Consider the following 3,679-nt stretch of genomic DNA (forward strand, 5'->3'; position numbering starts at 1 on the left):
TTTGTCTTGTGGCTTTATAAGTCTCTGGGGGAAAATAGGATGAATTGCTAGAGGAGCAAAGGGGAACACTAACATAGGTCCCACTCTTTTAACTGTGGTGCCTAGGTGTTGCAATCAAGTATGAACTGAAGCAGTGCATTGCCACCATTAGGGTAGAGGTATATACACCGGAACTGATTGTCTTAGATGAGAGTGGGGGGGAGGGGGAGAGGAAGAAAGGGGAGACAGGGAAAAGAGAGAGAAACTCCCATCTACATGTGCTAGGAGCAGCCAACTGGTAACAGTGTGTGTGTGTGTGTGTGTGTGTGTGTGTGTGTGTGTGTGTCAATGTGCATTACTTTTCCCAAGTCTCTTGATGTGGCCATGACGATGCCGTTCATCTCTCCCTGGTACCCGCAGTGCACAAAAGGACAGATGTATTACGTCCGAGTCGCCCTCTTGTCTTCAAACAGGCTGCGTAGCACGTAGACCTGGATCCCAGAGACCACCACCATGATCAGCAGGTTGGTGCAGGACCATACGTTGACCCTCTCGTGGTTGCTCTCCTGCAGGTTGCGGTCACGCGCCTCAAACGCTCGGAGCACCGTCTGGATCTGCAGGCTCTTCCCCAGCCGAGCTTTTACGCTGTTTATTGTGTCCTGGTGGACAAAAGGCAAACGAGGGACGATTAACAAAGAAGCTTTGAAAGGCTAAAGCACTTACGTGGGGGTTAAGTCTTCCTCAGGTGCCCTTTCCAAATACTTCTCTTCAGTCTATCGTCCTGTTTAGAGCTTGCAGGCACACTTATTTCTAGTAGTGTAGTAGTGATTTGCTGATAGCTATTCATGTCTCTTGGGACAACAGTGAGGTTGTGTATTGTTGGCGCTGTGACACACTGTAGCAGAGGTTAGCATGATGTCCTCAACAGCTGCTACTTTTTGCTTCCTGTCACTACTTGAGACAATTGACTCTAAATCTAGAATCTAAATGACAAGCTATGGTACAATGCTGCAAGTAGTCTGTACAGTTCAGGTCAATACCTAATGCCTTTGAGGTAAGGCTGTGATTCTGTTAAATCAAAGGCCACGAATAGTGAGGTCACACTGACACAATCCACGCTGCATAACACTCTCATGGTTGGCGTGCCAAAACAAGATGGTCCAAAACTGACAGCTCATTCAGTGAACAACTCTGACCTTGGCTCCCACAGATATAAGTGACTGACTGAAACACGCAGGTGCTGTTTCACATTATCTGTTCTGAGGAGGTATTTTTTCCCTTACCATCTGCAGCACACCTGCCTCAGAGGTGTTGTGATCTCTGGTGTGGATTCTACAGCACTCACCATAATGTCTTCCAGCTTCATGTCGAGCATGTCCGTGCCGTGGACATACTCTTTCCATTCCTCTGTCTCAGGATGGTCGTTTGCCATGTTGTCCAGAATCAGCTCGAAGAAAATTATCTTCTCTGACACGGTGCTGAAGGTGTTATCAAAGCAGAACATGTAGTCTCCTTCATGCGTCTCCACTCTGCAAAAACAAGTAAAATAGTGCTGATACATTCGTAAGTAAAGGAGTAATGTGTCTAAGTTGTAACTGCAGGTACATAATTATCATTTGTAATGGTAAAACTGTGCAGCAGACACATACGTGTGGACTCCATCAGATTTTCTGAAGTCACTGGCCAGGATTTGGCCATCAGGCGATGACAGGTAGAAGTCCACATCTAAACCTGCTCCGTCAAGCACCTGTGAAGCACCATCATATCATGTACACCGAGTCAGGAGATCCAACCCTGTCCATGCAGACACTACAAAAAGCCACTACAGATCATACCCTGATAACACTGAAGGTGGCTCAGGGTGCCACACACAGGCAATAGCTACTTTGTATCCTCAGTTATCAAATGTCCTATGGCCAAGTGGGAGCTTTCTGACCTCGTCAGCCTACAACCGTAACCAAGTAAGCCAAAGGGGCACTGTGGATGGTAAAAGCAATTCTGACATTTAACCTATTACACTTGAATACACTCTGGCACTGAACAGAACCTGTTTCACCACAAGATTTCGTTTCGTCACTGAAAGCATATTACATAACACTGACGAGAAAGATGATACTAACAACATATACTAATGTTTGATTTACACATCCGGAATGGCACAGTTTCATGTGTGAAACACAAATGCTAACACGTCAGTAAAGAGATCAGTTGTCAAGAAATTGCCCAACAGGTCAATCAAACCATCCACTTTCATGAAAACATCACACAAATTCCAGTTGATCTTAAGGCGCGTCATGCCCATCCATATAAAAATGTAGCCAATGTATGAAGAACAAGGCATGCCGTAAGAACCTTCATTTAAGTAAAGTTACAGAAAGGTTCCATCAACATAAGACATATTTAATAAGAATGGTTAGCAAAACGCACTGCAAGATGCTCTGTGTGCCCTGTGACAGCATGTCTAAAAATGAATGAAATGGGAGAAAGTTATAAATAGAACACCTGGTATTCGATTTCCAGAGAAGCATCTTTCTTCATGGTTTGATAGAAACACTCTTTCTGGCCAGCAGGAAGGGTGAAGGTAAAATCACTGTCTAAAGATTGAGAAAATCCATCCACCAAAGACCAATCCGCCACGAACACCGACAGCAGCAGTAACAACCCTCTGCTCCGTAGTAACATTATCTCCATAGTCTCACACGAATGTTGTTCTAACTAAAGCACGAGTTATACACCAAATCTCTAAATATAAAAGCCACTGATCTTAATAGACCCCCTAGAAAAGTTGACCTGATTGACGACTTTTCACCCGTCAAAACTTCTTCGGATGGACAGCTCACCAAGCGAGTTGAGGGGATGTTAAAACGTAAGGACCCCGCGGCGCGCTGTGAGAAGTAAGCTAATCTTAATGTGGTATGACCGAAAGTCATAAGATGTTGTGTCATTTTTTTATACAACACATATATAATGTAATAATTATAGAATACATTGCAAGTTGTAATGTAATATGTATGAATTTTAAATGAAAATGGCAATGTAAAAGGCTACTATGGCGAAAGGTATGATGGGAATTGTTGTTCTTTGGAGGACGTAAAAACTTCTGAAGTTGTTTTAGGCCGGGTATCAAATGTATTGTTCACAGCAAGTCCCAGCTGATTTATTATACGCACAATACCTGCTTATATACGGCAATTACATAAAACACACAATGTATTGGTTTACACAGGTAACGCAAATAAAGTAGGTGAAGAAATGATTGGGTATTCTTCATGTTATTGGACATACAATTTTGACCACGTATTATAAAATAGCCCGTGTAGGCCTACAAAAATAACGGGCCTGTGTAACCCATCATCAAACTGAAATATGAAAATTGTTGTGATAGGGCACTAACCTGTCCCAGTACAACTTGGTCCATTACTCATTAGAGAAAGGATAATTCATTGTTAAAATGTGGCCCAGCTATGAAGAACTGACAGAGGTATGCATATATTTTAGTAAATGTATGAAACTGCGTAATGATAATGGTTCATCTAGATGCCACACTGAATTGTTTTCCTTGGAAGTACATTTTGATCTGAATGTATTATTCTTGTGTCAGCTAGGCTTTACGAGGACGCCAGGTAAGCCTACCTCAAGTTTCCCCACTTGAGACACAATTAGCTCACAGGTACTACTTAGTCATCATGAAGCCCCGTTT

General features: G+C 43.0%; 1 protein-coding gene across 1 annotated transcript; it reads right to left on the reverse strand.

The window, feature by feature from the left end:
* Positions 1-328: 328 nt before the first annotated feature.
* Positions 329-2,670, reverse strand: tmed5 (transmembrane p24 trafficking protein 5; the record flags this gene model as incomplete). Its single annotated transcript, XM_080833088.1, has 4 exons — positions 329-638; positions 1,325-1,508; positions 1,629-1,726; positions 2,482-2,670. The coding sequence occupies 4 exons, from the start codon at positions 2,668-2,670 to the stop codon at positions 420-422; spliced, it is 690 nt and encodes a 229-aa protein (XP_080689214.1). The 3' UTR covers positions 329-419.
* Between the last annotated feature and the right edge of the window lie 1,009 nt (positions 2,671-3,679).

This window comes from Sprattus sprattus (assembly GCF_963457725.1).
Source record: "Sprattus sprattus genome assembly, chromosome: 2".
NCBI classification, from domain to species: domain Eukaryota; kingdom Metazoa; phylum Chordata; class Actinopteri; order Clupeiformes; family Clupeidae; genus Sprattus; species Sprattus sprattus.